Source organism: Raphanus sativus, unplaced genomic scaffold (genome assembly GCF_000801105.2).
Source record: "Raphanus sativus cultivar WK10039 unplaced genomic scaffold, ASM80110v3 Scaffold2441, whole genome shotgun sequence".
Lineage (NCBI taxonomy): Eukaryota > Viridiplantae > Streptophyta > Magnoliopsida > Brassicales > Brassicaceae > Raphanus > Raphanus sativus.
In genome coordinates, this window is record NW_026617749.1 from 2100 (window position 1) to 14101 (window position 12002).

At 34.9% G+C, this 12002-nt stretch overlaps 1 protein-coding gene and 1 long non-coding RNA gene across 2 annotated transcripts; both read left to right on the forward strand.

Annotated features, from left to right (window-relative positions):
- Positions 1-1674: 1674 nt before the first annotated feature.
- On the forward strand, positions 1675-7455 carry LOC108851621 (probable disease resistance protein At4g19520). The gene is made up of 4 exons (XM_018625079.2): positions 1675-2150; positions 2511-3603; positions 3771-4067; positions 4166-7455. Exons 1-4 carry the CDS (start codon positions 1744-1746, stop codon positions 6710-6712), a joined length of 4344 nt encoding a protein of 1447 aa, XP_018480581.1. The 5' UTR covers positions 1675-1743; the 3' UTR covers positions 6713-7455.
- A 2885-nt stretch (positions 7456-10340) lies between these two features.
- On the forward strand, positions 10341-10981 carry LOC130505625 (uncharacterized). The gene is made up of 2 exons (XR_008941750.1): positions 10341-10629; positions 10733-10981. It is a non-coding gene; the product is annotated as an uncharacterized LOC130505625 (long non-coding RNA).
- The last annotated feature ends 1021 nt before the right edge of the window (positions 10982-12002 follow it).

A 12002-nucleotide genomic window follows, 5' to 3' on the forward strand; every position in this document is an offset into this window, starting at 1 on the left:
GAATGTTGTATAATAATTTTTAATGAAAATTTAGAAACATGTTTACAGTGAAAATTCTCTAAGATAAAGAAATTAACACTTAGATGAAAACACAAAAAATAGTAGGGACATAATTAACAGCAATATCACGGTAGCGTCAGCAGCGAACTATCAAATTTAACAAACAAACCAGTGCAGCATCATTAAATACTTCCCGCCGGCGGCCGACGCTACCCATCTTTTCCGCTTAATCTTCGTTTTTTATTCTCCGCCGTAAAAAACAGCGTCTCCCGTACATGTCGTGATGTATGGCTCGCGTCAATTGTCGTTATCCTTTGACTCTTTATTTTAATTTATTACTGACCTGTTATTCTACATTCGCTTGTATTTTGTTGACGCTTGTCGCAGATGCTGTGTCTACTAAAAGAACAGAGCTGAAATTTATAAATTTCATTGTCTTGAAGGTTAATATTACAACTTTTAAAATAATATTATTTCGTTTATATATGTTTTATATATTAGCATTTAAAAATTGTAGTGAATATTCTTGGTTTAAAGTTTTTATAAAATAAATTACTGTTAGTGAATTAAAATTTAAATACAAAATAGTAGATATATTTGTTTTATAATATTTAAATTTCAAATATTTTAAGAAATTATTTTTATATTTATATGCAAAGTAACGAGAACCACCTTTTAATTTTAAAAGGTTTGGCGTGGTTTAAAGCCATATATTGATTTATTTATTTTTGTTATAAAACACCCAACACACCAACAACCACTATCAACTATAAAAACTACGTTTTGCGAATTGTAACGGTGAAACTAGTAAAATCTTAAAGCTACATATTTTATCCGTCAAAATTGATTTGATTTGTCATTCATTTATATATATAAACTGTTGAAGTAAAACATATAGTAAAAATCAATACCTGTTTAAATTGAACCAAATCAAATAATAAAATTTTGAGAAACGGATATTGATCCGCTCTGGCATATATATAAGTATGTATATTTTGATTAAATCTAGAGTTTTAATTGTATAAGTTTATATAATTGTTCTAGCATATGATTTAATAAATTATATTCACATTATTTTTTATAAAAGTATTAAATAAAAATGATAACAATTTAAGTTTTATCTTATATTAATGTTAACTAAGTTTAAAATTTACAAAACATATAATCTCACTGCTTCTTTTTAATTTATTTGATATATCATGTGAAATTATATTTTAAAAAGCAAATTTGTATTGAATTTTTTGGATTAATTAAACTAATCAAAATAAATGAGATATTCGCAAATATTCTTATATATCCGTATATATATATATTTTTGGATACAGATATTTTTTGAAATAAAACAAATTAAAAAATAAAATATCCGGAACTCATCAAACAAATTACAAATACCGAAAATTCCACTATTTGCTATATGTTCACCCCTACTCAAGAAATGCGGATTATTTATGGAAATTTTTACTAGTCCAACACAGCAAAAATTTATCCCCTCGCTTCCAGGTGGCTGCGTACTGGTTTCTTCCCAATTTCACTAACTTTCTTCTTTCTTTTTTTAAATATTTTCCAAATTATATTAAATAAATAAAATTCGAGAAACCTTCAACGAAGGTGACCTTATCATTTTCAAATGGGCGGAGTACAATCATTTTATGCCCTACAGACGACATAAATAGAAAAAAATACTACCATTGCCATTGTGACAAGAACAGAACAAAAAAAAAACACTGCCTAATCTCGTGAAAAATGGTGGACGGAAACGCTGTTTGCATCAGTTTCAACAGATGGGAGGATACGATACGGCACTCCTTTATCAGCCATCTCTCTGCCGAGTTTCGCCGCAAAAGCATATATGTCTCAACCTGCCAAAACTCTGATGAAGCTATAGCCGAGGCTAAAGTTTCCGTGGTGATTTTATCCGAGAAATCTGTTTCGAACTATCGGTTCCTGAACGAGTTAGTGAAGGTTTCTGCGTGCCGGAGTAGCCACGGCCTGCTGGTGGTTCCAGTTTTCTACGGGCTCACCAAGTCCGTATTGAGGAAATATTGCTTGCTGTTGAAAAAGATGTATCCTGAAGACCCGGTAGCCGACTGGCGCAATGCTCTTCTTGAAATCGCTGACTTGCGAGGATACGCATCATCTCTTGAACGAAGGTAATCATTGCTCAAAACTATTTGCTTTATATTTTATTTATTTATTTATTTTTAATGACAAGATGACTTTCAATTAAAATGAAAGTTTATTTAAAACATTGTTCACACCTCACCCTCTGTCTATAATGTTTTTTATGCTGTTGGTACCAAGAGTAGTTTGAACTCAAGACTAAAGAAAACCCTAAATAATAGTATAATTTATTAGTTTGGCGGAATTTGAAAGATATCCAGAAATGTATTTTTTTTTTTTGACATCATCCAGAAATGTATATTTATTCCGGATTTTTTTTTTTATTGATGTCCTCTTTAGTTAGTAAATAAATCTTCTGATATGCGTTGACTTGAAAAATCTTTGTTCAGCGATTCCGAGCTTGTGGAGGAGATCGTTGCAGACGTGCGTCAAAAGCTTGACCTCGAGGGTACAATTGGAGTCTACTCAAGATTGACGAAGATACAAAACTTGATCCACAAGCAACCACTAGGCATTCGAAGCTTAGGGCTTTGGGGTATGGGAGGCATAGGGAAAACGACACTTGCAAAAGCAGCTTTAAAACAATATTCGGGTGACTTTGAAGCCTCTTGTTTCATCGAAGACTTCGACAAGGACTTTCAGGAGAAGGGAGTCTATGGGTTATTAGAGAAACACTTGCGGGAGAAAGTTGGCTTAAGCAGTCATGTTACGAGACTGAGCCTCCTGATAGACACATTACGACAAAAAAAAATTCTTCTCGTTCTCGACGACGTGCGCAAGCCACTGGGTGCAACGACTTTTCTGTCTGAATTTGACTGGCTCGGTCCTGGAAGCTTGGTAATCATAACTTCCCGAGATAAACAAGCGCTTGTACAGTGCCAGGTCAACGATATATACGAGGTTCAGGGCTTGAAGAAGCACGAGGCGCTTCAGCTCTTGTCCCGATGTGCATTTGGGAAAGATGTACCAGCAGATGAAAAACTCATGGAGCTGTCTATGAACCTCGTTGACTATGCTGAAGGAAACCCTTTAGCTCTCAGCGTTTTTGGTGAAGAACTGAAGGGAAAAAAAACACTGTCTGAAATGGAGAGTGTTGTCCGAAAACACAAGCGGCCTCCTCTTCCCGACAAGATTTTTAACACACTCAAGATCAGCTACGACTCGCTTGGTGACACCGAGAAGGAAATATTTCTGGAAATAGTGTTTTCCTTTAGGGGAGTGAATATCGACGACGCGATGCAGTTTCTTGAAGGTTGTGGATACTTTCCTCGAGTTGGAATCGATGTCCTTATGGACAAAAGTTTGGTAACTGTTTCGGACAACAGAGTACAAATGCATAATTTAATATACGATCTTGGTCTCCAAATCATCAAGGATCCTACTGAAGAGACCGAGACGGCTTATAGATTCGTAGATGCTTCCAACATTCAATCTCTCCTTGAAGAAAACGAAGTCAGAGATCATGAAGCAGCACCAACAATGGTAATTAATATTCGTCTGTCACATTCTTATCAATCTTTAAAGAAGTTGCATGTACCAACGAAAGAGTTGGCATAGTGGATAAAACTCTTAAAAACATATAACATGGTTTTATTTTATTTTTCCGAATATAAGTAACCAAAACATTTTGGTTTCTCTTGTTCTTTCAGTGTATTGAAGATATTAAAGGCATTAGCTTGGACGTGTCTAACTTAGACTTGGAAGGTCATAATATTGCGTTTAAGGAAATGTACAACCTTAGATCTCTGAAGGTTCACAGTTCCAATGCTGTTGAGAGCCCCATATTATGTCTTTCCGAGGAACCTCAGTCTTTGCCGCCTGAGCTAAGACTTCTCTACTGGACATATTGTCCTCTGAAATCATTGCCACAAAATTTTGATGTTCAGTATCTTGTGGAACTCAATATGCCATGCAGTCAATTTCGGAAACTTTGGGGAGGAACCAAGGTTAGAAACAACACATCAATACACATAGTTTCACTTTCACTAGATTATTAACCAAACTTGCTTTTTATTCATTTTTTTTTTGGCTTTTGTTTGTTAAGAATCTTGAGGTGTTAAAGAGGATCACGCTCAGCAATTCCCTTCAACTAGTTAATGTTGATGAACTTCAACATTCTCGAAACATCGAGCTAATTGATCTCCAAGGATGTTCAAGTTTAAAGAGTTTTCCGGACATGGGCCAATCACAACATCTCCTAGTTGTTAATCTCTCAAACTGCATAGAGATCAAATGTTTCCCAAAGGTGCCACCGTCTATCAACAAACTGCATCTCCAGGGAACCGGCGTAAGAGAGTTAAGTACTCTTGATAGCTTTTCTAGTCAAGATCTCGGCAATCTTGTTTTCTTGAATGTGAAAAACTGCTCTAACTTGAGAACTCTGCCTGACATGATTACTTTCGAGTCTCTCCAAGTTCTTAATCTTTCTGGCTGCTCAGAACTTGAGAAGATTCAGGGTTTGCCACAAAACGAAATCCCATCTTCTTCTCTGTGTAGTAAACTTGTAACACTAGATATGGAGAATTGCAAAAGGCTTATACACCTGCCGATGGGTATGTGTAACATGGAATCTCTTGCCAAGCTGAAACTATCCGGCTGCTCAAATCTTGAAAACATTCAAGATTTACCAAGAAACCTCAAAGAGTTATATCTGGCCGGCACAGCGGTCAAAGCCTTCCCATCACCGTCTCTTGAGAATCTCTCTAACCTTGTCATATTAAGTTTGGAGGATTGCAAAAAGCTTCGGCATCTACAAGTAGGAATGAGCAAGTTGGAATCTCTCGTCACGCTCAAACTCTCTGGCTGCTCGGAGCTGAAGACTATAGCTGATCTCCCTCAAAATCTAAAGGAGTTATATCTTGGTGGCACTGCCATCAGAGAACTGCCATCTTCTATTGGAGATCTCGCTGAACTCGATACACTAGTTTTGAAGAGCTGCAAAAGACTCCGACGCTTGCCGGTGGAAATGCTGAACCTGAATCCTCTCAAAGTTCTTGATCTACTGAACTGCACAGAACTTGAGGTAGTTACCACTACTCTCCCAAAAGTCAGAGAGTTACGTCAAGCTCATAAACTCACGCCACTTAGATCAAAGCTTCCATCTTCTGTCTCAAGATTCTACCAACAGATAGTCACTTTGTCTCTGCATAAGGCGCGCTTGGAACACATTCCTGAAGATATATGTTTGATGTCTTTGCTAAAGGCATTGGATCTCAGTGGCAACTGTTTCAGAAACATTCCAGAAAGCATCAAGGAGTTTACTAAACTGCTCAGTCTAAGGCTATGCCATTGCAAAAACCTCAGAGTACTCCCAGAGCTTCCCCAAAGTCTACAACTCTTGAATGCTCACGGTTGTTCATCTCTGATATCAATTCCTCTAGACTTCTTCCAGAGTTCTAGTTACTACACATTCAGTAATTGCTTTCATCTCTCGCCCTACATGGTCAGCTACGTTCTAGCCGAGGCACAGGCTACTGTGGAAGAACAACACATGGTGGGACCACAACGTCAGCAGAAACTTGAAAAAGTTCTGGCTGTCAGGCTGTGTCTACCCTGTCGAGATTCTAAATATAGACTACACCCTTATCTCCAACCAGGGTCTTCTGTGATGCTAAGACTAAACCACTATTCAAGAAGCATGCTCGTGGGGTTTGCTCTATTTGTTGAAGTTTCCTTCTCAAAGGATTTTCATAATGCTGCTGGTTTAGGCTTCAGGTGTGTTTGCAGATGGAATGATAAGAAAGGCCGTGGTCATAGACTTGAGAATGTTTTCAAGTGTTTGCCTCCAGGAGAGGCTGTTCCCAAGATTACAAAAGATCACATGTTTGTCTTCTTTGACCTAAAAATGCATCCAAGCACGTTTATCTTGGCTGATCTAGTTGTCTTTGATTTGTACCCTGTCAACAATGAGGAGAAGCCTATAGTAGGTAATAGTGTCAAGGTGAAGAAATGTGGAGTCTATGTGTTTGATGGTGCATCTGGCAGTTCAAGTCGAAGCACAAGCACGAGAAGACCTTCTTCGTTGGATCGATTTAGGCTTTCAGAAGATGAAGTCAAAAGAAGGTTGAGAGTTAGTTATGATGGGTTGCAAAAAAGAGAAAAAGATGTGTTTCTGTACATAGGATGCTTTCTCAGTGATGATAAAGTTGAAATGCCACTGCCGTTTCTTGCTAACATTGACTTTGGGTCAACGCTAGAGGTGTTGGCCAGTAAGTCTCTCATAGATATATCTTCCAAGGGGGAGATAAGGATGCAACTTTTGCAAAGAAAATTGTGTAGAGAAATTGTACGTAGAAAATTCATGATGCATGCTAGCAAAAAAGAGTTGGTATCTGAATTGCTTGGCAACCGGGAGTACCGTCACTTTTTGAGCTTCAATAAGGAAGACGCTAAGAAAAGCTTCATCAGTTACTTTATCTACAAGCTCAAGATCAATAGACTTCGTGCGCTTCATGATGACCAGATCCTAAAACGTTTGCTGACTGGCAAGGCTATAAAGGAATCGATCATTGAGGGGACAGGCCTTGGTGAAGCTATTGTAGACAGAAGCAGAAGAAGAAAGGTAGAACAGAGGAGTCGACTAATGAAGTGAAGAGAGGTTCTGATCTGGATATAGGCTGATGAGAGTTTTGGTGCAATTCATCATTTACTTCATACATCTTTGGAAACGTCTCCTTAAAGTGGTTTACGAGCGAGATCCTCCAGGGTTGTTGAGATTTGAAGAAGGATCCACCACAAACTCAAGCTGGTGTTAACTTAAATAACATTGCTAATTAACTCTGCAGCACAAGAGGGATTATTTGCCTACTATCTTAAATGTGAGAAATCAAGACTTACCCACTTATGTTGCACTGATTGTTCCCCCATCTTCACTGATGAGTGATGGTCCTCCTAGCCTAGGAGTCCTAGGTCTGTCACCAAGATTCCCCTTTGTTTCCCAAGTACTCCAGAGCATTCCAGGATGAGTAAAGAAAGAAAGGACCGGTTTCTTCTCTTTCAGAGCTTACAGAGGTGGAAATCAAAACTATAAAAGATGATACTGGTCTTTCTCATGGATTCCTAACATTCAAATATCAAATACCAGACCCCCAAGAAAAGTTCAGATCTGGTCTATTTATCAAATCCTTGATAATAGACCAACAAGCAAGTGACACAGAATTGTGGGTGTTCTAAACACAAATTCATAACATGGCTTCTCATGCATGCACGTTAGCTGTCAAACTCGGAATCGTCTCCTCCTATCCTAGTGTTTCCAAATGGGTCCAGAATGTCTGCTCTGTATCAATTATGTATCTTCTTGCATAAATTAATAATAACGTGATCAAAACTTCAAAAGTTCAAAACCTATACATATTGACCTACAAAATCTTAAAAGTAAATTACCCCAACAAAAATATCTGATCAATGTTTAGGTTGACTTCGAACTCCTTTATATCGGTTAGAATCAGTGTTTGAAAAAGTAACCATTTCGTGTATTTATTTAGCTTTTTTTTCTATGGTACTATATTTTGCGATTGATTATTTTTTGGGCTTAATTATCATGTATTCTAGTCTCGTTTGAAGTCATGAATTTGGTCGTGGTTAAACCTGTTTAACCGGCCCTTCCGTTATGACTCCTTGCCTTAAAACTCATTAAGGTATACGATTGTCAAGTCATCAAATAGCTTAAGTGAAATAGAGAACGCAGCTAATTGGAAATGTTAAGGCATGTTAGAAAAAACGTAGTTGTGTTTTCAAGCTTGAAAAAAGCAATGAACTTTGGTTTTCGTGGGATATAAGTTAGCATGCCATTTGATTTTTTCCCACTTTTAGTTTTTGTTTAACCTTTTCAAACTTGCCTAAGTGCCTCTTGATATATGCCCTCGTTCTCCAGCCAAATATCCACAAAACATTATTTAATTACCAGATCCCATGATTTAGTCGCAAGACTCGTAACTGTAGATAAAAGAGCTGCTAATTTTCAATTGCCAATAAAATACTCCCTCTGTTTTTAAAAAATAGATTTTTTAGTGTTTTCACACATACTCCCTCCGTTTCAAATTATTTGTCGTTCTAGGAAAATTTTTTTGTTTCAAAATAATTGTTGTTTTCGGTTTTCAATGCAAAATTGATTGATAATATTTTATATTCTATTTTTCTATTAGTTGATATATGGTTAAGTGTATTGGTAATAGTGTTTTTATTTTGAAAATATGTAAAATTAAATATTTTTCTTAATTTATGTGCATAAGCTTAAAACAACAAGTAATATGAAACGAATGGAGTATTAAGAAAACACATTAAATCTCTATATTAAACTTATTGTTTTCTGTAGTTTTCAATTTTCAACAACTTTTACCTAATAATAATCCAATAAAATCAATTAATTTTTTTAAAATTTGCAATTTTTTCATAGAAAACATAAAACAATCATTTTTTAAAAATATTTTTTTTTTAGAACAACATCTTTTAGGAAAGGAGGGAGTATAAGTTAGTTAACATTTACGAGGATGGAAGTGGATACCACGAAAAGCTTACATGACATCAATTAGCATAGTTGAAAATAAACTAGTCGTAAAGGTAATTACTTAAAACTCTTTTGCCAGCTAAATCATATGAATAAACCATACAATACAATTCAAACAATAATACAGCTTGTACAATAAACTTGAAAGCTTGACTTGACTTGTTATTATGAGAGACGACTTGACTTCTTCACATTTTGTTTACAGGATTTATTTAATTTGGAAAATATTTTAAATCAAGATAAAATATTTATATGTAACTATATCAATTTCACACAACAGACTTAGCCTAGCTAGATAAATAGTCGACCAACATTTTGTTAATGCATTGTTCAAAAATTCTAAGACTCAAAGTTAAAAAAAAAAACAATTCTAAGACTCAATAAACTCGTAGAAGTAAATAACAAATGTTTAATGATTAAGTCGTAACGTTAAAACGGAACTCATAAATAAATTATATCAATTTATTTTACAAAAGAAAAAAATTTATATCAACCTATTACTATCGATCATCTGACTTTTGATACACAAATTCCCTTTCTCTGTTCTATCAAATTCCCTTCCTTACTATTTTATGTTTCTTGCATTTCCTTAAAAAAGTCAACACCTTGCACTTTGCAGCAGCATCAACAACATTCCCTTATATAAATACGTGAAACTATCTTCATATTCTTCTTCATTACCTCTTCTAATCTTCATTTATTTCTCTTTTCTCTCGGTTTAACGAAAAACCAGAGATTTTTAAGCGATGATAATTGTGTATTTCTCGCTACCATTGTTCATATTCATGGTGTTCATAGCCATTGGTGGTTGTGTAGGATGCTTCTACATGGGTCGAAATCAAGGAATAGCTAATGTTGGTGGACGTCCAGCAATGCCAACGGCCTACCCTACCGCACCACAAGCCAATCAAGGTTACAATACTGGAGCTCAACCGTATCCTCCTAACCATGCTGTCTAGTCATTAACTGTGTTCCATGCGTGGTCAATGTGCTTTCATAGGCCGAAATTATCTTTATTTCTCTTGTCTTTGCGTGTTGCTATTGTTTAATTTACATTTTATATGTTCTTCAGTTTGTTGTATCCTTAAAGTATTTCCGAGTAACTTTTTCCTTTATGAAAGTCTGTATCACACAACCACCTTATCAAAGCATGCATGATGGTATCATTCTACGAATCCACATTTGGTTACCGGCTTATGCTAATGTAAATCACTGTTTTATAAACTGTTTGTTAACTATGACGTTTGTTTATAATTGATATGCTTTCAATTCTTGTGAACAAGCTTAGATAATGAATTCACTACAATCAAATAGAAACTATAATAAATTCGCAACAATAAGTGAATCACAATCTTTAGAAATACCACTATTTTGTATAGCATTTAACTATAAGCAGATAATATAAGCAGATAATAAAGCTTGTAGAGAATGTGTCAAGCGGATATAATTCTGTAGAACTGGACTATCTACCAGTACAGAGGTTGAATATATGTTTATTTAAAATTGCTAACATTCATGAGATTGAATAGATGATTTTTAAGCTGTAGCGGATGCATTTTAAATAATGTATATCACCACGAAATGGATATATGTTTACTTAAAATTCTAAAAAGATATATATAATTACAGTGTTAGTAAACGAATAAAGAAGTGCCACAAAAATATCTTGAGACCACGAAAAGAAAAAGTTTGTTGTGGGATAGGGTCCACTATTTCACAGTGTGTGTGCTAGTTCCCTCTCTCTCTCTCCTCTTTATCACAATCATTCTTCAATTCTCAAAAAAAAATCAATTTTCTTTCTCTCTGCGCGTAGACGAAGAACGACAATGGCGATTCCCTTTGTTCACGCAAATCCCAAGGTATATGAAGATCTAACTAAGTACCGTGTGAGCCTAACAGAGAAAATAAGGATCAAAGTAATGGCGACGAACTCGTTGTCCGCCGCTTGGAGCTGGCTGAGACAAATCGACTTCTTCAATACTAGGCATGCTTCATATCATCAGGTATCTTATCTTTTGGTTTCTAGTTTTATGGATAGTGTAAGCAGCTTAGATTGATTGATGATTGATGATCAATGAATGATGATGGATGATGAATCTGATTTAGTAATCGCATTGTAAGTTATGCAAAGAAACGCATCTCGTGTGTACTGGAAGAAGGAAGGAATATGTTACATGTAAGCTGAGTCTACTAGGTTAGAAATCCATTTTCTTACTCAAAACTCAAATAAGTGGGGGTGTTGGAAACAAGCGCATCTAGTTTATTATTGTGCTTTTATTGTACATTTGATCTTGTTCATCTCTAATATTAATATTTCATTTTTGTTAAACATTTATTATATTTTACATTTTTATTATGTATAATATTGCAACAATAACAAGGCAACCAAAGTTACAATGCTGGAGCTTAGACTTACCACTAACGTCTTATAATGTATAATCATTGTGGTCAATGTGATGTTAAATAGTTAGAAAATATCCAAATCGCTGTCTTTCTTCTCTTTTATTTTATCGGTATTGTGTTTTAACTTACATTTTTCGAAAAGTTCAAAAAAAAAACTTACATTTTTCGATCTTATCATTTAAATATTTTCGGCCATTATCTTGTCGATCCTTTTGCTTCAAACCCAAAAGTTCCATCTATATAACACACAATTGTTTTTTTCCCTTATTCATTACAGAATACTCATCATCCAACAATTCAATCATCTGAATGGGAAAGTTCCGCATTGGTGATTTAGTTCGAATACATTAATTATTGGTTTATGTATTTTGATTGATTTAGAATTCTGTATATTATTTACAATTTAAAGTAGAATATACAGATTTTCAATATAAGATATGAATTTTAATTAGTATTTAGAAATCTTGAGGTTTTTCCTATTTTTAACAAAGAAATCCATACAAATCCATTCAAATCTATTAGTAAATCCATATGACTGAATAGAACCTGATTTGAATTAGAATTTATAAATTATGAAATAGTAACATATAATTTCAATATGAATTTTAAAATCACAGAACCGATTTAATTGGGATATTCAAATTTATTAAAATACACCAAAAATTGTAGGGAGAATTACCAATTGTGACTCAAAACTTGGAGTCAAACCCAAAAGAGTACCCCAACTTGGGTCAAAGGCAAAAGTAACTTAAAAGGCTATTGAAATTACAACTATCTCCTTGTGAACAAACAAAAAAACGGATTTTTTTTTACGTTTCTACCCCTCGCAAGTCGTCTGTAAACAGACGACTTGAAAATAAGTCGTCCAGACGACTTTAAGTTAAGTCGTCTGGACAGTTATTCTTAAACATAATTTAAAAATTTTGTAAAAAATATTTTGATAAGTGAAAAATTGGAATTATGTAATTAACAT

What these genes read in the sequence shown, in the direction of transcription:
- LOC108851621 (XM_018625079.2), top strand. Translation starts at nt 1,744, where the DNA reads ATGGTGGACGGAAACGCTGTTTGCATCAGTTTCAACAGATGGGAGGAT. An exon ending in GCATCATCTCTTGAACGAAG is followed by an intron (nt 2,151 to 2,510) that starts GTAATCATTGCT and finishes ATCTTTGTTCAG; the next exon opens with CGATTCCGAGCTTGTGGAGG. An exon ending in ATGAAGCAGCACCAACAATG is followed by an intron (nt 3,604 to 3,770) that starts GTAATTAATATT and finishes TTGTTCTTTCAG; the next exon opens with TGTATTGAAGATATTAAAGG.